Consider the following 27,955-nt stretch of genomic DNA (forward strand, 5'->3'; position numbering starts at 1 on the left):
TACCAAAAAGTAACACAAAATAATTTATGAACAAATACTTTTCAAGATTTTATCATTCTTGAAGTTAAGTTTTTCATCAAACTATACACAAAAAATATAATTATTTATGATAAATCTTATATGATCAGAATCAAATTGAAGAGTGTTACAAATGAAACACTAGATGTATATGCTTCTTATGCTGCTTCTTTGCTAACTACCATTACAATATCCACACTAATACAAGTTATCAAAAACTAAACCTCAAAAGATCAACCGCCCTTATATAGAGAGGGATTGGAATGAAGAAATATGTTTAAACCAAAATTGACAATTTTTAAAGGTAAAACAGGAATTTCAAAACAAGAAAAGTGTCGTTTATTGTAAAAGTGATGTGATGAAGTTTTTGCAATGTTATGTGAGAGTGACAAACAAACACAAAATATTTTAGTGAGTAAGATCGTTTATGCACAATCAAGCAGCTTTCAGTAAATCTGACTTTGATTGTTATCTAGTGCTTGGACTTCCTAAGTGTAAGACTGGATATCACAGCTTTATTTGTTTTAAAATAAATTCATTAGGTGCTCTCGCACCTCTACTTATCCAAAGGATTTCTGCAAACAAGTGGCAGACTTCATAGATATTATGTAAAAGGTGTACTAGTTATTTTATAGTATAAAAGGATATTTGCAAAATATTACTAGAATTTAAAAATTTTGATAAAAAAAAATAATTAAAACAACTGGTTTTAAATAGGCAAAGTTAATGGCATGTGGTGCAATAACACAATCTACTATCAATGTCTCAATTTCCTTATAGAAATCATTGAGGAAATACATAGAAAACCGAAGTGGTACAACACCCTGTAGTATGTGCGGTAAACTGGCTTAAAAAATGTATGGAGCAGGAGAAACAAGAAGCATTGTAAAGCTGTCTGTAACCAATGCTGAACAAAGTCTTAAGAAATCATCAATGTGATAGAAAATTTGATGATGAAACAAATTAAATTTAATGGTTTAAGTTATCTTAAGAATCTTAAACTAAACCATAAAAATTCATTTGTTTCATCATCAAGTCATCTCTTAATAAGAGAAATTAGATGAGTATGCAATAACAAATTTAATTGACCAATCTAAAGAAGTCAGTTGCAACCAAAGAAAGAAAAGTTTCATATTAAGTGTAACTATCCCTATTTAATTAGGAAATAAATTTAATCACATAAATTAATAACTAGAGTTTTATGAAATAGTTCTAGAAATATGGCCTCATTTCATACAGCATAGTCATATTTGACGGAAGGCCAACTTCAAGCAAAGAAAGAAAAAATTAAGCAAACATTATGGCGATAGGAAATGCCCAAGAGCTTGAAAAAAGTAACCAAAAAGATGCTTCTGATTGGTTCTATCCTAGTAAGAAACTGACAAGAACCACCAACGTCTATACTGAATAATTGCAATGAAAATAGAAGAGTCTCCAATAAAAGTAAGTGGTGATTTAAATGGTTACATACTTAGAATTTTCTAATGATGAGGGAGAGGTCCATGAAAACAAAGATTTACTAGAAACTGCTTTAACTCATTGGGCATAGCTCAAGCAGAAGCAACACAGAAACCCAGGTTTACCACAAAGGCTTAGGGCAAAGCAAGGAATCAAAGTTTTAATTTAATAAACTGTATTCACACTGATCAAAATTCAAAAAGAAGTGATGTCTTGTCTTTAAACAAAAGAAGCTATAAGACGATGTATTTTAAATGATATTGTATTTTGTTTCATACTTTAAATTGGCTCTTCTATTAGTCAGTAGCATTAACTACCTGCAATATTGTAAAAACAACTATAATTTAAAAAAATCAAAATGTTTTAAAACACATTCGTCCACTATAAAAAAAAATTCTTTCAATTTTCTTATAAAGGGCATAGAGGTTCCATTTTGTTTTTTACAAGTAGATGTTGTTTTGTAGAGTTTTATGTTAGCTATCAAACATTTTTAAATGCCTTTAAGCTCAAAGTAACATTAGGTATAAGCAATAAAAGTTAATGAATTCAATAGGTTCCTTAGAAGGTGTAAACCAAAAATGCAACAAAAGACTATTTGAACAATAATATTATCTTTCACTTCATTTTATAAGAAATTATCTACTAAGTTTTACAGTGCATTACTAATGTTTAGTTACGCCCTTTTTTATATAGAAATTCCTTATAAATTTGAAAAAATAATTGAGGAAAAAATGTATTTCTAGTGAATTTTAAAATTTCTGAGAAAGTTGACAACAAAAAATCTGTGGTCCATACGTTTGAATCAGAAGCTTTCTACAAAAACTACTATATCTCATAAGTTTAACAAAGTATTTACATTATAAAAACACTGGCTTTTAGGTTATACTTCAAGTATTCATTTAAAATCCAATGTTAATTATATAAAAATAAATTCCTACCCCCTTATGACCCTATAACTAATTTCAGAGACTTATTTTGAAGCAGTTGATTTTATAATAAATTATTTTTCAATTTATTTAAAATAATTTACATTTTTATTTTTAGTTAATTTTTTTTTAACATTGGTCCTTTAAGAGACTTAATACATTACTTTTATTTTTTTATAGGTGTTCAACTTTTTTTTTGAAATAAGGCTTTAAAATGTCTAGCTTAAAAGCTAGCTTAAAAAAATTATAATCCAAGCCTTATATTTTGAAAAAGAATTCTAAGATTGGTAAAAATGCTTTTATTTGTTTTTTTTTTTAATTTTGTTATGACAAATTTTTTCAATACTAAAAATAACATTTCCTAAAAGTTTGAGGTAATTATTTCAAAAAAAGTAGGAAGTATATTTTTAGTGAAATAGGTTTTTTTTTTGCCTTTTTAGTTTGTGCCTCCCATAAAGAACCTAATAAGGTCTCCAATTTTGATCCGATTTATCTCAAAAGTTATTTTGAGTTTTAAAAATCTGTAAAAAGAAACTTGTAGCATATTTAAGACTTGACAAAATAAGATCAAATTGTGAATAAGTGATAAACCCCCTTTCTATGCCCTTAATATTGGTGAGAACTTTAAAGAAAATAAACAATGTAAATTTTCAAAGTCTAATTTTTAACAGTTTTTATATATGTTGTAACCTTAATTTCAAATTTGATATACATTTAATATGAAATTTATTATTCTACTTAATTCTCAGAATGTTGTTATTTATTTCTCAAAGTCTTATTTAATGTGCTAGGAGTTTTATTTTACTACGGGAACTTTTGTATGATTACATTCACAATAAAGCATATTTTTAATGTATATAAATCAAAACTTAACTTAATCTTTAACTTAAGAGCATTCAATTAGTATTTTTTCAGAACTTAGAATCTTAAAACTATCTAAATTTATTCCTTATAAAACTTTTTTAATATGCAAAGGGTTATTTATTTAGTTTAAATTAAGTTGTACCAATGGTACTATATTTCATTATAATAGTAAAAACGGTGTTCATTAATTTGTTCTATTTTAATAAATTGTTTTAATTATTTAAAATGTTGAAAGCTTATTGTTTTATTGGACAGCTTTTTATTTAGCTCTAGTAGTAATTTTTAGTTGAATGTAATTTTAAAACTGTCTGAAACAATAAATAACTCAATTTTGTTTTGACCCCAGATATGACTTAATTTGATTTCACATAAGTAAACCTTAAACTATTGTTATTAACCTTAAAACACATTTCATTGAATTATTAATTGAGTACAGCTTTTTTAAAATTTGGAAAAGAATGAAATATAAAGCTTAATGTTAAATGCTTATGTTGAATTACATAGTAGATAAAATTCAATCAAAAGTAATAACTTTTGTGGTTTCTAAATATTCAATAAGTTCAAAATAGTATCATTTTAGATCTAGCAAAAGTATTTGTAAAAATTATTTCCAGTTTTTCTGAATTTCTTCTAGGTTTTAAAAAGTACAACTTTTTTTGTTCATTTTTAGTATAAAGTAAATTTTACACTTTTAACTGTCTTGAATAGTATAAAAATATTGAAAAGATACTGTCACATTGCTTTAAAAATATTTTATCATATATAAAAAAAAATATTTTGACTAAAAAAAAAGTATTGTATATATTAGATTTTAAGTAACTAATTAAAAATTTATTATTTCACATGTAAAAATTGATCAAATTCCAGGTTTTTTCCGGTTTTTGTATAACTTTTGTTCAGAATTCTAGAGAATTTACAAAAATTTCCAGGTTTTTCCATATTATTTTTCCCAAATTATTGAATTTTAGATTTTTTGGCAACTCTGTTAAGTGTCATGTAAAAAGAAAGAAAGAAAAATGTGAACGCTCACAACTAAGGTCAATGGATTTGTGTGGAGAAAGACCTTTTGGTCATCAAGCTGCACACCATTTACTTGTAACTAATTCTTTTAGCTAACTTTAAAACAATCGTGAAAAAATAAAAACAAAAACTTAAAAATTTACTATTTATACATCCTTTTTTAAGTTTAAAAATGGTAAGCACCCATTTTTAACCCATTACTGCCAATATTGACCATAGATACCATGGGCTCCACACCGTCTCCTACCCTAGATTTCTATTTTTATGATCACGTACATTCACATTTTTCTTGTTGCCCTTTCTACAAGAGCAACCACAAAAAATGCAACAAATATTTCAAAATTGAATAAATGGGGAGAGTTAGTAATGTCAGTATACATAAAATATTTAGTATTATCATAAAACTGTAAGAGCACCATGTATTTTAAAATAGTGTCTTTAAATTTCTAGTATATGTGTTTGTAGGTAAATACAAACAGAGCAAAAAAAATGTTTAACTGTTTTATAGATTTGTAAACAATTCAGTTTTAATCAATAAAATCTAGCACTAATAATTAATAGAATTTGTTTAAACTACTTCAAATAAAATCACTCCTAGCAATAAACAGATAAATTTAAAAAACAAAATAATAAAACTTAACAAATATACTGAAAAAAAATAAAGTTAATAATAAAAGTATTTTAATTGAATTAAATAAACTGTTTGTAAACCTAAAACTTATTTTTAACAAATAAAATTAAATAACCATAATGTCTAAAAAATATCAAGTTTTTACAACTAAATTTAGAATCTCTATCTTCTCAAACAAATAAAAAATAAATATATAGTAAACAAAAATCTACAAAATAGAATTAAAAAGGAAAAATAATACATCTACTTGTTTAATTACACTGTCAATGAGGACAAAAGAAAACTATTAAATTTTATGTACAAGAAGCAAATTAAAAAAGTATATACAGTAAATAAAATAATAAAACCAACCTATACCAATCCAGCTCTACCTACACCCAGTTTATGAGACCAACAGCAATCAGCCCAAAAAAAGTACAAACACCAATACAAAGATATAAGTTTAACTAATGGTAAAGATTAAGCTTGATACTTTTCTGATTGTCTTTTAAGTAAGTTTTCTCTCATTCCATATTGGAATGCTCCAAGAAAGCTCTGATCCATTAAGTTTCTAGGCAATTCTTCCCAAGTTTTACAACCAAGGTAAGATAATGTTTTAAGACCAAAGAGACTATTTACTCTGGGAAAAAAAAAAGTTTGTTTCAGAAAATCTTGTTAGATGATTATACATTTTATTAACGTTTGTAAAGTAAAGCTTGAAATTAACTGGCAAAGTATCTCTTTTAAATTTGTGCATAATAACTCCTATCTCATACTTAAACATAGTTTTAACATCTAATATTTTCTTTTCTATTTTTATACTGCTAACACTTTCATTCCAACCTTTGTAATGAATGCACCAAAATGCTCTATTAATGAGTTTATCAATCTCAGTAATATTAGTTTTACTTGCCCTACCCCAACACAACAAACCATATCTTACATGACTTATCAGAAGAGAATTAAAGATGTAGTATAAGGAATTTTGAGTAGTACAGTGCTTCCTCGCTAATCCGGCCAAGTTGGGCAAGATTTTTTTGAAAATACGGCCGGATTTGCCTTCGGCCGGATAAGAACAAAATATCGCTTTTTTTACAAATTATCTACCTTAGTTATATTATGAATGTATATAACAAAACGTACTATAAAATTTCTGTTAATTTAATCTATTTTATTCAAAGAAAAAAGAATTAAAACAGACAAAACTAAACGAAACAAAATTTTATAAGTTCAAAATTTATGGAAAAAAAAACTACACTGTTAACACTTTAATAAAATAAGATTTTTTTTTTTTTAAAGAAAGAATGGAAGATTGTTTTACAGTGCTTCCTCGTTTTATTAGCAGAAAACTCACGAAATTGGATGAGTTTTGACACATCTTCAGGTGTGGCTTCTGGCTTGCAACGATAGTAAGCTAAGTAATCGTCCATTTTCTGCATGGCTTCAGCATGAGAAAATAAACACTTAGAAGGCTAGGAAACACCAATTTCATCTTCAACAACTTCAACAGCCTCCTTTTCGTTATCCCCAGTAACCAGTTCAACAATTCCTTGCTCGTCCATATGCTCATATCCAGGACCATCGCAACTCGTCCATCTTTGAATATCATCTTCTGTAAATGTGAAATTTAATCTCACAAATTGCTGTACAAACTCGTTGTCTTGAGTTTTTTCTGAAGGGTCTATGCTTTGCATGGAAGAGCTTTGCTGTAATGGCATTAATTTCTTCCATGAGTTTCTAATGGAAAAAGGCTTTACCATACCCGAAGCAGATGAAACGGTGTCGACAACTTTTGTCATGTCGATTCTTTTAACAAACTTTTGGCAAACTTTTAACTTGTTTTCAATTGTTAGTTGAACGCGTTTTCGTTTTTTTGATGTCTTATCCATTTTTTATCCAGATATGTTGATTGTAGTATATTAAAGTGTAATTTGCTTAGCAAAGACAGAAAAATTGCAAATGAATAATAAACAAGTTTGTTACAACTGAGCGGGAAAAGTATGAAAAAAACTTAAGATTTAACAAATGATACTTTATTATGACGTAACAATATATTGTTTGCATACTTATAAAACGTAAATTGAATACTTTTTCGAAGTAAAATGAAATTAAACGCCAAAAACGCTAAAGTAAATAAGTCGACTTCTCGACTAAAACCGGCCGGATTAGCGAGGAACCGGATTAGCAAGGACCGGATTAGCGAGGAAGCACTGTATAAGGAATAAAATACCTATTGTCTTCAATAGCTTAGTTTTTACTGCTTCAATATGGTCAGGCCATTTGAGGTTCTGTAATTGTAAAACAGAGATACTTATAATTTTCTACCTTTAGTATGGATGTATTACTACCTATTTTTATAAGTAAACTTGTGTTTTTCCATACTTTTGTTTTACCAGAGTGAAAGAGCATGTACCTTGTTTTATCAGTATTTAGTTTAAGCCTATTATCCTTTAATTATTTTGATATATTATCTAGTTCTGAATTAAGGTATGCAGTGTCTGTTTTGTAATTTTTTTTTTTAAATGTGGTATGTAATAATGTATCATCTGCAAAATTTAGTACATTTAGACTGGTGTTGTTTTGAAGATCATTTATATATACCAAAAACAATAATGGTCCCAATACAGAACCCTGTGGCCCTCCTACTTCTAAACCCTCCCAATCTGATTCATGCCCTCCAAAATTAACAAATTGCTTTCTTTCAGTTAATATGATTTTATTAAACTATGCATTTTTCCATTTATTCCAATATATTCTAATTTGTCTAACAAAATCTTTCTATCCACACAGTCAAAGGCCTTGCTAAGATTTAATAAAACAGCACAAACTGCATTTCCTTATCAAAGGAGGACAATGTACTTTCCACAAACTCTGAAAGAGCTAAGGTAGTAGAGTGTCCCTCCCTAAATCCAAAATGAGAAGAGTTTAAGATATTGAACTTTGTAAAAAACTTGTATAAACGACTATATATGGCTTTTTTTATAATTTTGTTAATATTTGAAAAAATTTAAATTGGTCAATAGTTTCCTGGAAGTGTTTTTGAATTAAAAGTTAAAACATTCAATAAAATGGCTTAAACTTTTTGTTTTCATTTCTACCAAAGTATAACTATAATTTTATTTGTTTTTTTCAATGTTTTAAAATTGATCTAGTAAGTATTTCATTAATTTAAGAAATACTTATTTATTGACAACTAAGTTTCCACAATATTAATAAGTCAAAATATTTTTTTTTAAGGTAGAAAGGTATTTTAAGGTATTGATCTATAGTAACCTATGTTTTTAAAAATTAGCTTACGAAAACTTGCCCGAAAAAAACCTAAAATTCAAACAAAATATATTACTAATGTATCTATAGTTTTTTTTACCATTATCTTATTTATAATTAATCCAACCATATACAAACAATATGATTGGATTTGATTTATTATACAATGCTACCAAATTAAATATATTTCAAAGTTAGAGCGTTTTTGGGAAATAACCTAAGTTTTATGTCAATTAATCATTGAACCGAGAGCAACTTAATGGTTTTACGTTTTCTTAGTTTTATTTAATATTTTTTAATGCATCGCCAATCTCCCGCGTAAGCGTATAACCCACAGTCCAATGTCCTGAGCTTGTTGAACCATTGCTTACACTGTGCTGTAAAATATAACTTTTAATTATAGTAACTAAGTTTTTATGCTACTAATACAAAACTTGTGCAACGTTTCATAATGTTTTTAGTTCACAATGTCCTCTCACCAAAGGCAACAGAGATCCCGTGGGACTTGTGGAATGTCGTTTTGTAAGGGGTGAAGGTAAATGATTTAAAGGTGCGAATTTCCGTTTATATAAACAAACTCTAGAAAAGTTCTGGCTTCTCGAAATTCAAAATATAAAAAGCTTTAAACTATATGTTTTTTAAATCTTAAGATATGTTGCAAGAGATCATTTACTAAAATAAGAATTTAACCTAGTACATAACTAAACATTCAAAGTTTTTTTTTCAATAATAATAAATGATAATAATTAATTGTTTAAAAATAAAAACTTAATTGGGACACAATCAGAGGCGTCAGTTTCAGTAGTATTACAGATATCAACACAATTTATTAAAGTGTAAATCTAATTAAAGATATTAATATGAAAGTAGTCATTATGTAGCTTAGCTAATAACTATTGTAAAGATATTTATTGAACTTCAACTTAAATTTCTAATTTTAAATGTCTTGTCCAAGTTAATTAATTATCACTTTCAAAAAATATTTACGCTTGCAAAATTTATAAAACTGTACTAAGACTTTACTACTGTTTAAAAGCTCGTATTTTTTTATAAAATGCAAAAAAGAAAATTGTAACTTTTAAAACTTAAAATTTAGTTTTTAGCACGGTTCAACTTAACTTGCAGTTAGAATTAAACATTGCGGTTCAATTTCAACTTAATGTATGCATATTTTAAAACTAGTCTGAAAACTACATATGTTGATTTTAAATTAGGATTAATGATATTTTTAGCGTCACTAATTGCTAAAAGCTAAAGTTATTAAATAAAACTTCAACAGTTTGCGTTTTATTACTTAATAGTGTTAAATTTACATAAAACTAATATAAACTTATCACAAGCAACTTATTTTTCAGAACTTAATGTTTTCTTTGTTTTACGTGTGGTACATTATTTAACTTCTTGATTTCAATTTACTATTTGTTGGTAAGTTTAAACAATTTATAACTTTAAAAAACTATAACCTTATGTTTTTCATTGCATTATGTATACATTACAGTCTAGTATTTCAAAGTAGTTTCAGTACTAGAAGTAGTTAGATCATTTAGACCAATGGTTCCCAACCCAACCTTTTTGATGCCCCGCACCCCTAAAGTCTGTTAATTTGATCTCGCACCCCTAACACTATATGCTATAATTATTTATTAATTAACTATCATTCCACTTCCTTATCTTTGACATGATTGAGTACTAATTAAATAAACTGTATTCTAAGAAAAATAAAAAAGTTAATTACTAAGAATTTTTTTTCATAAAGTTTATACAAAAACAATGCTTCAGCCTATGACTTCGTCATTTAGTTTTTTAAGATTTGAAAAAGTATTAGAAGTGAGGAAAAAGCACTAGAAAAGTAATAAATATTAGGTTTAAACTTAAAACTAAACTTTTTATACATTTTGTTATGAATATATGTACTCAAAAAATAAAAATCAGCTATTCTAAGTTAAGCTTATGTTATCTTTTATTTTCAAAACTATTAGCAACTAGGAGGTTTCAAATTAATAAAGGTTGAAGTTAAGATTTTTTAAAATTAAAAGATGTTTAGTCTTAAGTTGTCAAAAGATATGTATTAAAGGGAATACAAAAAAAGTTTGTATGCTTACAACATAAATAGAAAAAAGTAGATTGAAAAAGGTAAACGGTTTAAGTTCAAAAAAGGAATGAATAAAAATAAAGTTGATGTATTGAAAACTTTTGCTGATTTATAAAAATTGGTTTCACTAAAGCTAAAAACAAGTTTTATTAAATGGTATAACACACAGTAATTGCTGAGAATTTTACAAATTACTGATGTTAAATCTTTAAGCACCACTTTCTGCACAACTAAGCTTAAAAAAAGATTACATTATAAATGTAATAGACTTAACAGCTAATAAAAAACCTGCTGAAGATACTAATTTTTATCTAAATATTTCAATTAAAATAGATGCTAGCTTATAAACTGTTTTAAACAATTAATGGCCAATTAAGAAAATAAAATATTTAAAGAATAAATGATTAAAGTTAAAGGTGTAAAACTCTAAGAAAGCTTTACTGAAACTTTAATTATAAAATAACAGCTATTAATAAAAATAGTAAAATGAATTTACTTCTAGAAAAGCGCTCTTGCTGTATGACGTATTAATAAAATTTATTTATTCAGAAATTTAGCGCCAACTTCTTCTTATAACAAATTGTACTTGTTAATTTTATAAACTTTATCAGAGATAGAAAATTCTTCTTTATCATACAAAAATTAAAAGCCATCTCGCACCCCAAGGGGTGCGAGCACCCCTGGTTGAGAACCCCTGATTTAGACTAAATATTTTCAAGTTTTTTTTTTCACAACAGAATCAAGTTAATTTTGTTCATTATTTTGTTAAACATATAAAAAATTAAACTGTAGTAATCAAAAATTTTCGTTTTTTATATTCCGAAAAAAAAAAAACTTTACTTTAAATGCTTTAATGTTTTTATAAAGAAATAAAATACTTAGGAAAACAAACCTGTAAATATTTTTTTTAAATTAACACACTTTTATAGGAAATTATTTTCTAAAGAGACAGAAACAACTAGAATGAACTTACTAGAACTATTTTATCAGTGACAGCATAACTTATATTCGAATTGTCCTGGACAAGACGTTAAAAGGTATCCAAGTGGTTTGCGACTTGAAAACCAAAAGTTTTTATATTTTGAGCAATTTTTATTTTTAATAACCAATATCAAAAAATATTATTGTATTAAGCAAACTTTGTTTTAAGCAACCTAAAAAACAAGTAAAAACATCTAAAATGTAATTTACCTCGATGCTATTAAACGACAAAAAGCGCTCAAGTTATTTAGTCTTAGGACTTGAAGCACGAAAAAACCTTTCGGTTGTCCAGTTGCACACCACTTGGATTACTTTTAATATATTGTTCAGTACAAGTTTTGAAACTTTTACTAGATATTATGGCGAAACTTAAAAAAATGAGGGTGCCAGAAGTTGTAAAAGGGGGAGTCACAAGGTCGTCATTTGAAACTTTCGCTAGATATTTTAAGGTTGATCATCGAAGAAAATAAAGGTCTCATGCGTACTTAATGGTATTTTTTTGTGAAATCTTGTCGAAAGGGCCATAATTTATTTATTTCTTTAGTGGGGTCTTATGAAAAAAAGTTTAAGAAACCCTAATATAAATGTATCAGCTTTATTCTTTAAGCTTTCAATTTATGTGCTAAATTTGTTTTTTTCAACTATGTATACTTGGTATTTGAAATATTCGTTAAGGCGCGCAGAAAGCATTGTTTTGAAATTTGGAGCTCAGAGAGATTAGTACTTCCTGGTAGTAAAGGTATTATAACTATTTTTTACAGTGAAAAACTAGTAATGTTTTGTAAACAAACCAACAAGCTAAACTTGTTTTATTAAATGGTTTTAAAAGTCTAACCGACTTCGTGCCAGGAAGAAAGCAACGGCAGTTGGCATTTGAGCGTAAGGCCGCCATCTGAAAAGCTAGCTGAATCTCGGGTAAAAAAAATTGTTCAAGTATTTGTTTGTTTTGTCTAAAACGCTTACTTTTCACTTTGTACTTTTCTTTATAGCTTCGTAGTCTTTATGTCTTATTGTATATATTTTTTTATACTTTTATATATCTACTTTAGCAACTTCGACGGGGCGTACAATTCGATTTGAGTTTTTAGTGTGCCATATTCATAAGCCCACGCATTTGGTAACATCAAATAATATTTTTAATTCATTTCTATATCTTCATATTGTAACTTTTTATCCCTCGCGCTATGCATCCGGTATCAACGAGGAAGCATAAGTCCTCGCGTTCTAAACCAGCAAAATGTACGAGCAACCATCCGTTACAGCACAGCTAGAGTCTTGAAGTGCAAAAAACCTTTTACACTTGCTAAGCGAGTTTTGTTTGTGTCTGTATTTTTACTTAATGATTAAGCATATAGATAAAAGAAAAGGGTATTCACTCTTAAACCACCTTGCAATCGGTCGCAGACCGATAGACCAACTAACATTAAGTATTATACTAAAGATCAGAAGAAAAAAAAGAATACTGGCCTGAAACTATTGTGAATATGGATGCTGTCGAGACTGCCAAACCTGTTACCGAGTAGGTTTCACATAAAGCTTGAGACACAAGTAGCTAGGAGAGTATAAAAACTATTGAGAAAACTTGCCATAAAATTTTTCTTGAGTTAATAATAAAATTTCAAAATTATAAAGGGTCCATGCTACTACTTATGCCTTAGAAAAATAACTATTTTAAGATTTGAAGTTTTTACCTATCAAGGCCATAAAGGTGGGGGTTGAATCGATTTTTTAACAGTGAATTTTTGTCATTACATTAGAAACTAAGCTACTACTTATTTTTTACCATTTATTTTGAAAATACATGTAATATCACTAAAGATCTATCTCCTTCTTTCGTTGTTGAACAATTGTTTTTAGTAGTTTTCAGTCTAATCTATTTATATTTATACTAAATTTATAAATGGATAAAAATTTAGCTTAAACTAAATACTTTTAATGTACTTGGTGCCGTTTTATTTGTTTACTTATCTAATAAAACATACATATACATGTTTATTCTTTAAACCAGTGCTTCCTAAACTAGTTTTTATAATTGTTTCCTCGCAGAAAACTAGATAAATGATTACCCCCATTCAGGAATCAGCAGAGGCAAACCTCATTTATCTATTTCAAGTGTTTTAAAAATTTAAAACTTTTTGTCAATTGTCCTTCAGATCTTTTATATACCCTTCATTACAAACCTCTGAATATTCAGTGTAAGTTTCAAATTTCATGTCAATTATATCAGTGTCAATTAGTTTTACTAAAAGCTCTATAATTGCCAAAAATTTCAAAATTAGCTTCATTCGTTTCACACCTTTTTACTAATTATTACTCACTATAAAAAAACATACTAAAATCACCCGAAAAAAGGGGCTATATTACGACTTTGGAAACTCTGGTTTAAACTAAGTTACAACAAGCCAATTTATTTGTACTATGCTCCATTTTATTAGAAAAAAATTAAAATTTTAATAAAATATTCATTTACTTATAATTTTACTTCACACTGTTTCGCAGAAAGAACTAGTTATTTGAGTCAATCATTAAGTACTTAACTTCATTATAAAATAGCTCAAAAAGTGTAATATCAATTTAAGCTCTACAGATAACAGAAATTGATCTCGGAATGTTCAACGCAGGTTGCGGCGAACTGCAATGTAGCGGGTTGCCACCACAACAAACGCAGACAGAGACATCGAATACAAAGCAAACGGTACTGTCGTGTCCGGATGAAACTCCAGTTCCGTTTCCTCTTGCGCTTCGCTTATCCACTTTTTGAACGGCTTCACTCTTACGTACCTCTTGCGAACGCCTCCGGCCTCGGCTCCGTCCAAAAACCCGAACAGAGTCCTCATCCCGTTGCTGTCCCTGCAAACCAGCAGGCCGCTGAATTTTTCGGGAAGCGGAAAAGTCTGCTCGTCCCTTGTTGCCTTGAACTCGACGACTTTTCCAGTTTGGCTTGCAACTTTCAGTTTGCTGTGCATCAAAGCAACCTCGTCTCCGTCGCCTCCGTTTCCGAAACCCACCACTGCGCACTCGTCTCCGCCCTTGAGACCTTCGTCCGGCGGGAGATCTATTGACTTCACGTGGGAACCGGTTGGAAAAGGTTTTCTGAAAAACAGCAGAGCAATGTCTCTGTTGACTTCGTCTTCATCGTAACCCGGATGGCTTATCGTCAGACGCGGGGTTACTTCCGTTCTCGGTACTTTTCCCACTTTCACCATGTAGACGTCTCCCGCCACCACGGTCACTTCCAAATCTTCTCCGTTTTTCCTGACGCACCTCGCGGGGGCCAGGACCCAGCTGCCGCCTATCAAAGCTCCCGCGCACGCGCAACCAGCACCCGCGCAACCCTTCTCTGATATTCTCACCGCGAATGGAAAGTTCTGGTTTGGTTCCGCGGTGGCCACTGTTCCGTGCAGCCGTTGCCCGCCCGCAAGGAAAAGCGAGTTGAAAAGGAACAAAACGAGAAGCTTCATTTCTTAAACTTGACAAACAAATAAATTTATGATCATTTTTTGATTTAGTATTAAAAACTGCTAACATGCATTATGACGTTTCTTGAACATAAAGTTTTAGTAATTAGCGTGAAAATTAGTTTTTTTAAAGTTAAAACTGAGTTTAGTTTGAATATTTTACTAACACATTACTACAATTAAGTCAGGGGTCGGAAATCTTCTTTTTAAAATTTGATAATTCAAACATTGTTCTTAATTGAAGCTAATTTAGATATAAAACCTGCTTTTTTTAAGACAAATTTAGTGTTTGAATTTTTTTAATCTATTTTAATTATAGAAATTATAAGAATTTATAATTAATGATTTTACTAATTTTTATTTAAAAGTTTAACGACTTTGCTGTATTTATAAAATATTACAAATGTTCGCAATTAAATTAATACAAAGTTATATTTTTGTTAATTATCAAAATTATGCATTGACTTGTTTAACTTTTGAACAAATATATTTAACACGTGGTTTTGACAATAATACTAATAATTACAAGTTTAAATTATCGAAAAAAGTCTGCAACCCAATCCAATTCTCAGAAAGTCTCTAAAATATATTTGGTTGTTCCTCTATTAGCTTAAGAACAAGGTTTTTATATTTAACATTGGTGTTAGTATAGTATAGTTTGTTGTCAATAGTTGCTTTAAATAGTTTATGTATCTTAATTCTATAGCGATTTCATTCACTTTTTGTATTAGATTATGATAAAACTTCTACTCAATACTGTTGTAGAAGTCATAGAAGTTTTTATAGAGTTTCTTGTACTTTTGTTATCTATTTTAAGCAACCATAATACAATTCAAATTAAACAAACCTTATTTTCATCTTCATTTACTTTGACTAATTGTATATAATATTTTTTTTATTTTTTAATCATTTTTCAACATCTTTAAAGTCAATAACAGTATGATAGGAAAAAAAACCGGTACAGTTTAAGTTTTGAATTAAGATCAAGAGTCTTTTAATAATTATATTTTTTGACTGTGTAATTCGTTTGTTTATGTATTGTGACACTAATCTACTAAAACAAAGCTTAATATTATTAATAAAGTCGTTCAAAACTATGTAGAAACCTATATGAAAGCATAAGTCTAAACAAACTTCTTTACTAATTTTTTTTGTGTATAATGAAAATGCTGTTTTATTTCTTTCAGCTTTTTATTTCATGTCAGTTTTGACCTTGAAACTGGAAAATTCATGTCGAGAGAAGTTTGTAAAACATCTTTCATTTGTAACTAACTTAGCAATAGAGTTTTTTCAACTTTTTAGATTTTAGATTTTCTGTTAAAAACAAACTTATATAATTTTGATTTAACGATTAAGTTCAACCAAAAGTTTTATTTGTTCGGACGTTGAGTACTACTCTTTATTTATTATAAAGTAACGTTTAGCATATTTTCTTACTTCAACAAACCATTAAATTGACGTTATAGAAAAAAAAATTCAATTTTTGTGCGACTTGGGCAGCATATATTACTACATGTTATATTGATAGTACATATTGAAAGATTATTTTTTAAGTAGTAAATTTTTAATTAATAAGTTGCGTAAACAACTAACTGTATTTTGACGTATGTTAGGATGTTTACTTTAAATGTAATTTATTTTAGTATGTATATTTTAAAAATAGCAATAATTTTTATGTTATTTTTCTTTAGATAGAAATCATTTAATTATAATGCCGGTTAACTTATTTCCTTAATTAATTGTAATTTGACTTAAATTGTGTTTTTTGTTTAGTTTTCAACTATTTATCGAAACTATTAATTAACATCTTTCATTCTTAAACTTTACTTTATGTAATTTTTATTATTCATTACTTTGCTTGAGTTTTTAAGATTATTTTTTTTACATGGTCGACTAGGTAAAATTAAGAAAAAATTTGAAGTACACAAAAATAAACACCTGATTTTTAATAACCAATATACAAGTTTAGCTGAACATTTTTCCACATTTTTAATTATTCAATTAGAATACAAAAACTTTTTAACTATATTTAGTTTATTTTATATCGTAAGATTAAATAAAAAAGTTATCGTCTTTTTTAGGTCTAACAAACAAGACACCACATTGAACTGTCTTCAAAAAATTTTGTCATCTGTGCTTAAATTTAACAAATACTGTAGCTAAAAAAATTGTGCTAAATTTAGATAGCGGTGTAGTATTTAAAATACTTGTGATTGTTTCTTATCTTTTAAACGTTTACTTTCAGTATGTTGGTCATTAAATATACGTAGTTAAAGTACTTTACGATTTAAGTTTTTTATAACAATTGTCCAAAGAGTTTCAGTATAACAAACGATTAAGCAAAAACGATGCCGAAAAACATGGCAACTATGAATGTCTAAAACGTGGGTGCGTTTATGATGAAGGGAAATTTTCCTCCTCTTACTTGCTCTATTTTTAGCATGTTTGTTAAACAAGTACGTTTTGAGTTCTAAAAAAAAAAAAAAAAACAAAGGTAGAGCTAAAATTTGGTAGTGATGTAAGTGTCTAAAACATTGGTGCGTTAGAATAAGGAAACTTTTGTCTTCTTACATTTCTATCAACAACTTTGTTTATTTCGAATCCCATTCTTCTGTCTTTTCGTCTTCGATTTTGAAACCAGGTCTAAATAAATAAATTCATATTTTTGTTATTTTAAAAAGTAAGCTTTGGTACTATTTTTTTGAATAACTTATTTTTATCTACCATTTAAGTTAGTTCAGCGAAGAAAAATTTATTAGTTATTTGTGTATAGTACAGTTTCATATCAAAAATTTCTAAGGTTATAGATAGAATTAGAGTAACAATTTTTTTCATTTGTATATTAGTTTAATTACATAGTACATAAGCAAAAGAGTATATTAAACTTACCCTCAGTTCATCTTGGGTCAGTCCAGTTCTACGCGAAAGTTCTACAAACTGATCGGTAAGTGGGAACCAAGTAATATTCTTGTAACAGTCTTCTAACACCTCGGTTTGATCGAAATCTACCGTTATGCGTTTCCTAAATGATATTTAATTTCTGAATAGTTTAACGGTTGGTTAAACAGTTGTAGATTATTTTGTGAATTTTAAGTCAGTTTTTTAATTGATAATTGGTCTACAAGATTTAATTTTCAAAATTTTTAAAGGTAAAACTTTAATTAGTTGGTGTTATATATAACTTAAAAAAGTTTTAAATATTTGATTGAAATCAGCAAGTTTAATACTACGTTAAATAGTAATAGAAAAAACTTTATACTTTCTCAACTTTGTTTTATTTTCGTGCAAAGATTTCTTTTCTTTGTTGACCCTATGACTTTGACCTGAAAAATTTATAATCCAAAATTAAAGCAATAATATGAAGTTTTTTAATGAAACTTAATGGATACAGAAAATGTTTCACTCAGAATCAAACAATAAAAAGTTTCTTATTTAAAATCTCAAAAAATGAAAATAACCTACTCAAAAACAACAATATACAAAAGCAATATTTTTAAAGTTAATAGTGTAAAAAATCTTACTTATATCAAAATAATACAAAAACTCGTATTTTTAAAACTTAATATTACAAAAACTATAAATTTAAAACCATAACAACACGAAAACTCTTACTTTAAGCTATAATAATGCAAATACTTTTATTTAACACCATAGTAATACAAAAACTTTAATTAACCTAGTTTTGTTTTTCTCGAGTACCTTTTGGTTGCATTACCTCGAATTTCTCTATTAAGTTTCGCTCTACTATTTTGGAACCAGTTCTACAAAAAATATGTTAAAGAGTAAAAAAAGTAAAACACAGTTTGCAGATAGAGAACTTAATTAAATTAAGTGTTTTTTTAACTTCTAATGATAACTATGAAGTTTAATTAGGTCTAGTGTGTAATGTAAACTAATACGTTAATTCAATTATATAAGTTCATAACATACACTAAAACCTAAGGTAGGTTTTAAAGTTTATGATTTAAAGTTTATAACAGTAAGTAAACATTAAATTTCTAATTATTATTTTAGAATTAGATTGGTTTAGATTTAGAGTAAAATCTCAGCTGAAGTGGTTAACTCTTTTTGTTAAAATTTAAGACACGACACTAGTTTTACTAACATAAACTTCTTCTTCTGTGAGTCCGGTATTCATGGAAATATATTTCTTCTTATTTTTTGGAAGATACACGCTTCTGCTGAATTCGTACTTAAGAACTTCCATTTGGTGCCTTGTGAACTTAATACGAGATCTGTGAACAAAAAACATAATTTGTATTAATTTTATATGTTTGAATAAACTAAGATGTATTAACTTACTTTCTTCCTTTTTTACTTTCAGTTATGTCAGAGTTGCTTCCTGGTTGAGAACTAGCTATGGAGCTTTTGAAAATCTAAAATTTGATATACAGTCGTAAACTGTTCATATACTTTGAAAAAAAATATTGAAAAAACAATTGACAAAAAAACAAAATGATTCTGTGTAATAACAGTTTCCTCTGTTAATTTTTAGTTATTTAAGTTCTTACTTTAAATAGAAATTAATTAAAAGTATTTAGCAACCTGTTCATTTTTGTTTACTAATGCATCAGTGCCGCTATCTATCTGATTATTTTGCATTAATGGATATTGTTGCTGGCAATTGTTTTGTTGCTGATTGTTGTAGTAGCCACCTTGTGGATGCTGCATTAACTGCTGTTGACCAAATCCTTGATACTGCTGTTGATTAGCTTGAGCGTTCATTCGCACAACATGATGTAGACCTTGCCTTCCATTGTAGCTATGCTGATGGTGTGAAACACTCGGGTGGTAATGTTTACCGTCCTGCTGGTGGCACCTTTGAGGTTGCTGATTGGCAACCTGACTGTCGTAGCTTTGATTTGCTTGGTTACCATTGAAAGTTGAGTGGCTGGCGTTAGGTTGGTTCGCTTGCTGGTAACCAACAAAATGTTGTGGATTCTGAACTGCTGGTCGATTGTGGTTTCGCATGGCTGGTCGATTGTGGTGGTAGTTACTTGGCTGCAAGTGGTGAGTCTTAATTGGATTGTCGACATTCATTTAAAGTAAATTAAGTATAATAAATAAGTAATTTTAAAGCTTGAAAAAAATTTTAAAATAAAACTTTATGTAATTTTTTTTTTTTGAATAACGGTATAAATGTGAAGTTTTTTCAAAGTACAATTTTTTAAGTTTTAGTATTAACCAAATTAAACAGCAGTTAACAACAATAAACAAACATGATGACTATTTGATGCAGCAGTTAAGTGACTGGTTCCAGAGTTGTTAAACTGATTCTGCTGATTCTTTACGACGTCATAATGATGCTTCATGACGTCATAACTCGGCGCATCGACGAGCATTGAAGTGTATGACTGATTTGTCATGTGACTTTTGTTGACTACTTGCATTGGATCGTTTGTATAGTTGTTTGAGTCCATGATTGTTTTAAATTGTGTTCTAAAACATGTTTTGGTAATAAATTTAGCAACAAAAGAAAAAAATAACTATCGTCAAAAAAAAGTTTTGTGCAACTTGTTTAATTAATAACCTGAATGTCACAAAATACGTTGTAGTTGCTCAAAAAAACCTTAGTTTTATAAGTCTGTTGATTTATAAATCTAAATTATTATAAACTAGCACAGCATAACAAAAGCTAGATTGAAAAAATAGCTCTGTTTTCTAAACAGCAATAGGGCCTATATCAGGGGTCGGTAAACTGCGGCCCGCGGGCCAAATGCGCCCCTTAAAGTTGAAATCTGCAGCCCGCGAGCTCCTTTTCAGCCAAAAAATATTTATTTTAAAAACAATAAAAACTTAAAGTTAGGCTCTCCATTCAAAAAGTTTTCTTTATCAGTGCTCTAATATTGCTTAAATTATAATACTTTTAATCTTAAATAATAAATTTTTTATACTGATCACTAGAATGTTTTGAAATAAATGCGGCCCTCAAAGGTGTTTTTCTAAATAGTGCGGCTAACGATCAGTTCTTCCTAGAAAAATTGGCCCTCGAGTTGCATAAGGCTGCCGATTCCTGACCTATATCATGCTTTTTACACTATACTCTATTAAACAAATAATACTAATAGAAAAACGAAAATAACTTTAATACAATAAGATTTTTTTTTCTGTAAAAAGCTGTTTATGCACATAAAAATCCTAACCTTAATGATAAATTTGTTTAGTTTGTTTGTTAGTTTATTTTTTTTATACAATTTAGTTGTATTAAATGTATTTCGGATAAAAACGCTTAAGTTTAAAGTTAAAAAAATATTATTTTAAGTTACAGTTGGGCAGTTATACAATAACTGTTTTCTGGGAAAATATTTTATTTATAATAATCCCTTTACTTAATCAAAAATACTGTTTTGGTTATGAAAACACTGTGTCGGTTAACTAAAAGCTTAATTTTATAAAAATTTAAAAAACAAAGAAAATTTAAATAAGGTGCAAAGTACCACTAAAAAGTTGCTAAACAAACCAATACTTTTCTCTGAAATATAAAAATGTTGTTTATCAAAGCATAGAAAAAATTACGAAAATAACTAGACTAAAATTATTAGAAAACCGGTTCATAATAAATAAAACTGAGCTTAAACATTTACTAATCATAGATCTTCTTAATTCTTAAAACTATTTCAAGTGAGTTTGAACGCAGTAAAAACTTTAAGAGTAAGTGCTTATAGAATAAAATTAAACATTTCTTTGTTGAAAATTATTAGATAAAGCTTTAACTAAAAAACTTGTGGTTATTTTAGCAAAAGCAACAAAATTATGTATTATCGATCTATAATTTTTTTTTTATTATTATTCTGTTTTCTATAAAACGTTGTGTAAAAATCTCAGAAAATACTTAAGTAAACAAATGTTTTACTCATTAAACTAAAACTATTGTTTACAAGCTACAAGAAAGTTTTTCTAACTAATACATTTTAAGTAAAACATATTAGACTGGTTTATCTAAATTCTAAAATTATTAAAAAAAATAAGCGTTTTAAGTAAATACTTCCAGAACATTTTGCATTAAATTTTTGAGACGTTTAGTTTTTCTCGAAAATATAATACACTGTTGATATAAAAAGACTAAAAGTTCTACCTAATATTCTTTTACATAAATACATTAAAAAATAAATTATTAAATAATAAAGAATCATTTGCATTTTAATTATCATTAACTATATGTAATAAAACCAAGTTTAAAAGCTTCTTAATTTTTTACTACTACAAACTATATAATGTATGAAAAGGTTTACAAAAAAAAGAAAAGTATAATACTTTTCTATCAAACTTTAATAAGTTCTATACTTCATTATAAACTAAACGTTTCTAAAATATATTATTATTTAGTTTAAAGAAAACTTTGTTTTGTTTGTACTTTTACGTTTTTTTGAACATTTGTTACATTTCAAATCGTTCAAAATTGAAATAGAATCCTTATGAAAATAAAATTAACTAAATCTTGAAACTATAAATATTTTACATAAAAAACTAATTTGATAAAGTATATTCTTACAGCAGTCTTATATCATTATTTTTCTAAGTACTTAAAGTTTTTAAACTTTAATTTTTTTCATTTTTATATATCCCCTCTTTTGGAAAAACTTTATTCAAAAACAAAATGTGCATAATATACCTACTAGAACAAACTTTTTAGGTCTTAAAATTTCTTTAATTTATCATTCAACTTTATCTCTCGATTATATTAATGGAAGAATTTGTCTTTTCTTCTTGTGAATATTGAAAATCCAGTTTGAAATCTAATTTTATAATTAACCTCACTAACTATTAATCTGACAAAAACAAGTTGAATATAAACTTAAGTTATACATAACAAAATGTTTTTCTAATAAACTCATTAAACTATTAAAGTCTACTTAATAAAGTTTATGTTTTTTAAGTTTAACATAGGTTTAAAGTTTACACTTTTTAAATAAGATAAAACACTAAAGATTTTTTTTTTTGTTATGAAGTGTGTTTTCTAGCTGTTTTGTGTAATAAAAATTTACTGTTAATATTTTCTATGGTATCAATAGGTACGTTTTGTTTATTAAGTACATTGGATTAATACAATATAATGAACTACAGAGGTAGTAGTATAAGAGTTATATGTTAAATTTTTAAAAATTATTTATGAATGATCTTGTTTTTAAGTTTTAAGTCGATTAAATGTAGTCTTAAACAATATTTAATATAATAAAGACATTATAAACTGTTGTTTACGCTAAGTACTTTAAACGCTATGTTCATTTACAAATCTAGTTAAATTTATCTATAATAAAAAAGTTTTAGGTACAATAAACTAGTTTATATACCACTAAACTAACTAATGCAAAATCATGCGACCTTTTACAAACTATATTTATTTTCAAATAAGTGCTTTACACTCAAATAACTAAAACCTAAAAATATATATGAATAAATCTAACAAGAACCAATTAAAAAAACAAAAAAAAACACTTTGATATTCTAACTACATATGTGATATAGATAAAAATAATAAAATTAAAATTATTATTATTGATTAAAGAAACATTTTTTACTTTTTAAATCATTGAAAAAAAGTAAAAAACACAATTGTTTTATGTTTTTAAGATTACCAACTGGTTCTAAACTCTAAGCGAATAAGAATCATTAAAAAATTACATTTTTATCTCTTAGAACGAATTTAAATCGTCCTTGTTGTCAAAAGAACTACTTATATTTTAAGATATGTTTTTGATAAATTGAAAAACAGATTTTAAGAATGAGTGTTTTAAATACCAAAACTAAAAATTTTTTATCATAAAAGTACAGGAAAACTTTATACACTTTAGTGCTTTTCAGCTTTCATAGAAGCAGAAAAACAAATAAACTTTACTAATCCAAAATAACTAATTAGTTAAATATAAAAAATATTCATCAATATAAATTCAATAAACTAGTATGTCTAAGTCTATAGCTATGAGCTTTTTTACTTTTATAGATAGTTATCTTACTTTTTTGTTCAACAAGTGAAGGAAACTGCACTGTACTAGGCTTTTGATCATAAATTTTAAATACTTTTTTATTAAACAAATCTAATAACTTTCGGAGTCCAATTTGAATACACTTAATATCAAAAAAAAATCAAAAACCAATAAAAATACCTTCAAAGAGCTTGACTACCAACTAACATTACTTTTCAAAATTATCTGTTGAGCGAGACTAGCCAAATATATACTGTTTTTTTCATATAATCGTTCTACTAACAAAAAACTACTATAACTAAGAAAATTTATATTAAGTACACTTAGTCATTTACTTTAATTACTCTAAGTATTACCACTAACAAAAAATAATTTTAAAGGGTACTGTGTTTAGCGTTGTTAAGTCAGTTTCCTTACTGTACTTAATTGCACACTTCCGGTTCATAAGTAACCGCGCCAAATAAAACAACTGAATTTACATTTTCTAACGGTTCAGTATGCTTTTATCGAAATTATTTTTTTACAATTTATTGTCGTTAGCTTGAAAATATTAAGACTTTAAATTAGCACAACATGTAAGGTTTTCCAAACCATCCATAAAACATTAAAAATTACTTCTATAAACTATTGGGTTTTCTATACAAAAATAAGTTCAATCGTAATAAACTTTAAGTATAAATTTTAAAAGTAGAAATGTAGTTTTCTGCACACGTACACAAATTGTAATTTTTTGTAGAAAGTATTTAGAAATAATCTTTCCTGTTTCTTTTTTGCATGGTGCATTGAAAAAATTTATCATTATAACATTTGAAAGAAAAAATGACTGCCAAAAAAATATTACTTTGAAAATCTTCCACGTTATTAAATAAAAAACTGCAGATTAAAATAAATAATTGTTTACTAATTTAAAATGTGTTCCAGTAAATTCTTTGTTTTAAATGAATAAAATTAAATTACTAAAAATTATGTTTGTCATACTTTTGTTGTGGAATCTAAACTAGGAGTGAAAAACGAATTGTAGAAATATCTGACTCGCGATATTTGACACGCTATTATCAGTAAAAACTTTAAGAGTATGTGCTTATACAACAAAATTAAATATATATTAGTTGAAAATTATTAAGTTAAGCTCATAACAAAATACTTGTGAATATTTTAGCAAAAGCAACAAAAGTATGTATGTTCGATCTATAAAAAATTATTTAATTAATATTCTGTTTTCTATAAAATATTGTTTAAAAATCTCAGAAAATACTTAAGTAAACAAATGTTTTACTCATTAACTAAAACTAATACTTACAAGCTACAAGAAAGTTTTTCTAACTAATACATTTTAAGTAAAACCTATTAGACTGGTTTATCTAAAACTATTAAAAAAATCAAGCGTTTTAAGTAAATACTTCAAGAACATTTTGCATTAAATTTTTGAGTCGTTTAGTTTTTCTAAATAAATTTACTAATAATAAATATTCATTTTCTTTTAGTAATCATTAACTATATACAATAAAATCAAGTTTAAAATGTTCTTACTTTTTCAATACTACAAACTATACTTTGTATGAGAAGGTTTACAAAAAATAAAATAAAGAAATTATAATACTTTTCTATTAAACTTTTGTAAGTTTTATACTTAATTATAAACTAAACGTTTTTTAGATAGATTATTATTAAGTTTAAAGAAAAACTTTGTTTTGTTTATACTTTTACGTTTTTTTTTTGAACATTTATTACATTTCAAATCTTTCGAAACTGAAAACGCAATCCTTATGAAATGAAAATTAACTAAACCTTGAAATTATGAATGTGTTACATAAAAAACTAACTTAATAAAGTATAATCTTACAGCAGTCTTATATCATTAACTTTTTAAGTACTTAAAGTTTTTAAACTTTATTTTTTTCCCTTTTTATATATCCCCTCTTTGATAAAACTTTATATAGAAACGAAATGTGCATAATATACATACTAAAACAAATTTTGTAGGTCTTTAAATTTCTTTAATTTATCAAAAAACTTTATCTCTAGATTATATTAATGGAAGTATTTGTCTTTTCTTCTTGTGAATATTGAAAATCCAGTTTGAATTATAGTTCTATAATTAACCTCACTAATTAATTATCTGACTAAAACAAGTTGAATATAAACTTAAGTTATACATAACAACATGTTTTTCTAATTAACTCTTTAAACTATAAAGTCTACTTTAATAAACTGTTTTTTAAGTTTTACATAAGTTTAAATTTTACACTTTTTAAATTAAATAAAACACTAAAGTTTTTTTTTTTTTTTTGTTATGAAGTGTGTTTTCAAACTGTTTTGTGTACTAAAAATTTGCTGTTAATATTTTCTATGGTATCAATAGATACGTTTTGTTTATTAAGTACATTGCATTAATACAGTGTAATGAACTCACAGAGGTAATAGTATAAGTGTTATATGTTATATTTTTCTTAATTACTTATGAATGATCTTGTTTTTAAGTTTTAAGTCGATTAAATGTAGTCTTAAACGATATTTAATATAGTAAAGACACTATAAACTATTGTTTAGGCTACGTACTTTAAACGTTAAGCTCATTTACAAATCTAGTTTTATTTTTATCTACAACAGAGAAGTTTTAGGTACAATAAACTAGTTTATATACCATTAAACTAACTAATGCGAAATCATATGGCCTTTTACAAACTATACTTATTTTTTAAATATATACTTTACACTCAAGTAAGTAAATCTTAAAAAAATTATGTTTAAATCTAACAAGAACCAATTAAAAAAAACAAAAAAAAGCATTTTAATTTTCTTACTACATAGGTGTTATAGAAAAAAAATACAGATAATGATCAAAGAAACACGTTTTACTTTTTAAATTATTGAAAAAAAAAAAGTAAAACACTCAGTTGTTTTATGTTTTTAAGATTACCAACTGGTTCTAAACTCTAAGCGAATAAGAGTCATTAAAAAATTACATTTTTATCTCTTAGAACAAAGTTTAATCGTCCTTGTTGTCAAAAGAAACACTTATATTTTAAGACATAATTTCGATAAATTAAAAAACAGTTTTTAGGAATGAGTGTTTTAAATACCAAAACTAAAAATTTTTTATCATAAAAGTACGGAAAACTTTACACACTTTAGTGCTTTTCAGCTTACATATACATAGAAGCAAAAAACAAATAAACTTTACTAATCCAAAATATTAGTTATTTAAACATAAAAAAGACTATTTATAATTGTAAAATCAATAAACTAGTATATTTAAGTCTATAGCTATGAGCTTTTTTACTTTTATAGATAGTTATCTTACTTTTTTGTTAAACAAGTGAAGGAAATTGCACTGTACTAGGCTTTTGATCATAAATTTTAAATACTTTTTTATTAAATAAATCTAATAACTTTCGGAGTCCAATTAGAATACACTTAATATCAAAAAAAAAACCAAACAGCAATAAAAATTCCTTCAAAGAGCTTGAATACCTACTAACATTACTTTTCAAAATTATCTGTTGAACGAGACTAGCCAAGTATATACTGTTTTTTTCATATAATCGTTCTACTAACAAAAAAATACTATAACTAAGAAAAATTATATTAAGTACACTTAGTCATTTACTTTAATTACTCTAAATATTACCACTAACAAAAAATAATTTTAAAGGGTACTGTGTTTTGCGTTGTTAAGTCAGTTTCCTTACTGTACTTAATTGCACACTTCCGGTTCATAAGTTACCGCGCCAAATAAAACAACTGAATTTACATTTTCTAACGGTTCAGTATGCTTTTATCGAAATTATTTTTTTACAATTTATTGCCGTTAGCTTGAAAATATTAAGACTTTAAATTAGCACAACATGCAAGGTTTTTCAAACCATCCATAAAACATTAAAAATTATTATTATAAACTATTAGGTTTTCTATACAAAAATAAGTTCAATCGTATTGAAACTTTAAGTATAAATTTTAAAGTAAAAATGTAGTTTTCAGCACACGTATACAAATTGTAATTTTTGTTGCAAATGTTAAGAAATAATCTTTCCTGTTTTTTTTTTGCATGGTGCATTGAAAATATTTATCATTATAACCTTTGAAAGAAAAATTGACTGCAAAATATTACTTTGAAAATCTTCCACGTTATTAAATAAAAAACTGCGGAATAAACTAAATAATTGTTTACTTATTTAAATGTTTTCCAGTAAATCCTTTGTTTTAAATAAATAAAATTAAATGACTAAAAAGTATGTTTGTCATACTTTTATTGCGGAATCTAAACTAGGAGTGGGAAACGAACTGTAGAAATATCTGACCCGCGATATTTGACCCGCTGTTATCAATTTTTTTTT

General features: G+C 26.7%; 1 protein-coding gene across 1 annotated transcript; it reads right to left on the minus strand.

Moving 5' to 3' along the window:
• Positions 1-13,848: 13,848 nt before the first annotated feature.
• LOC145828767 (epithelial serine protease-like) lies at positions 13,849-14,697 on the minus strand. Its single transcript, XM_082936518.1, has one exon. It carries the CDS (start codon positions 14,695-14,697, stop codon positions 13,849-13,851), a length of 849 nt encoding a protein of 282 aa, XP_082792644.1.
• Positions 14,698-27,955: the final 13,258 nt, after the last annotated feature.

Source organism: Thalia democratica, chromosome 2 (genome assembly GCF_965202585.1).
Source record: "Thalia democratica chromosome 2, ktThaDemo2.hap1.1, whole genome shotgun sequence".
NCBI lineage: Eukaryota > Metazoa > Chordata > Thaliacea > Salpida > Salpidae > Thalia > Thalia democratica.